The following is a 1,231-nucleotide window of genomic DNA, read 5'->3' on the forward strand; positions in this document are numbered from 1 at the left end:
TTCATTCTGATGCATTAGAAATATTGCGATGACCTGAAACTTATAAAAACCTTAATTGGTAAAATATTTGACCCTATATCGAACGAAGGGAAAGATCATCTCCAGAAAATCCCACTTACCTCTGAWGACTTATTTATATATGTAAATATTATCTCCGCAAATAATTGAGCAATTGAGAGTTTTATCACAATCACAATCACAATYTACTCACCGCGCAAAGTACCAGTGACATCATTACCGCGCCCATACGTAAAGATATGGATTCTTGAATGCCTTGAGTGCGCTTATCCCAGGCAGAGCACTGAGCCAACACCCATGCTGAAGTCATGAGGAATTCCAAAAGGCAACCGCCGAGTATAGAGGTCTGTGGTGACAAATCAGTTACACAATAGAKATCTGATCTCGTCATCGCCGGAGTTGTGTAATAAGCCAGTATCAAACCGAGCATCGTACCCAAATATTGCATAATCACATAAAATATGGCCAAATCCCACTTCAGTTTTCCCATAATGACGCCGGCAACTGTTAAACAGGGATTCATGTAGGCGCCAGATACACAACCGAATGTCTGTATGATTATCATCAGTGCGCAGCCGTCACAGAGACCATACGACATTACGCCACCTTCGGCAACTAATGGATCAATGCCATAACAATGTAACTGCATCCACATCGAAGCGGCACAGAATTCACCGAAAATTTGTACGAARAAAAGCTTATTGAACTTCATTTGTCATAAAAGATGGACGAGGAATTAACTTTCTACAAAATCAGTTTATACACAACACTTATCGTATATGTTTTTATTACATTGAGAAAATGGACAATAAAAGAATATAGAATTTATGAAGAAAATTGATTGATGAGATATAAAAATATGTATATACATTTGACGTATGATTGCTATTTGACACATTGAAGTWGAATGAAATTCCTTTTGTTTGAAGGCGTTGCTTGAATGCGTATAAGCTGGTTTGGATGTATGTTTCTATGGTAGTTGCAAGTCGGTACGCTCCCAAATTTATTTAGCCACCAATATTTGAATATTTTATAGCGCACTTTAACTTTTTCGAGAGATATGTTTAATCAGATGGTAATTTTATATGTTTATGCTCCTAGTCATCTCTTTTCGTTCAGCTCCCGCTCCACCATATCCCGCTTGAAAATCACTTTGTAAAAGGTGGCGCTCACCGCTGCACTGAGCATTGGCGCTGCCCAGTATACCCAATGG

The 1,231-nt window shown here is 38.6% G+C and overlaps 1 protein-coding gene across 1 annotated transcript; it reads right to left on the reverse strand.

Moving 5' to 3' along the window:
• Positions 1–216: 216 nt before the first annotated feature.
• Positions 217–1,114, reverse strand: LOC108970170 (aquaporin-4-like). The gene is made up of 2 exons (XM_018935378.1): positions 454–1,114; positions 217–364 (listed from the first exon to the last, which is right to left on the reverse strand). Exons 1-2 carry the CDS (start codon positions 728–730, stop codon positions 285–287), a joined length of 357 nt encoding a protein of 118 aa, XP_018790923.1. The 5' UTR covers positions 731–1,114; the 3' UTR covers positions 217–284.
• Between the last annotated feature and the right edge of the window lie 117 nt (positions 1,115–1,231).

This window comes from Bactrocera latifrons, unplaced genomic scaffold (genome assembly GCF_001853355.1).
Source record: "Bactrocera latifrons isolate USDA-ARS-PBARC rearing strain unplaced genomic scaffold, ASM185335v1 scaffold_2892, whole genome shotgun sequence".
NCBI classification, from domain to species: Eukaryota; Metazoa; Arthropoda; class Insecta; order Diptera; family Tephritidae; genus Bactrocera; species Bactrocera latifrons.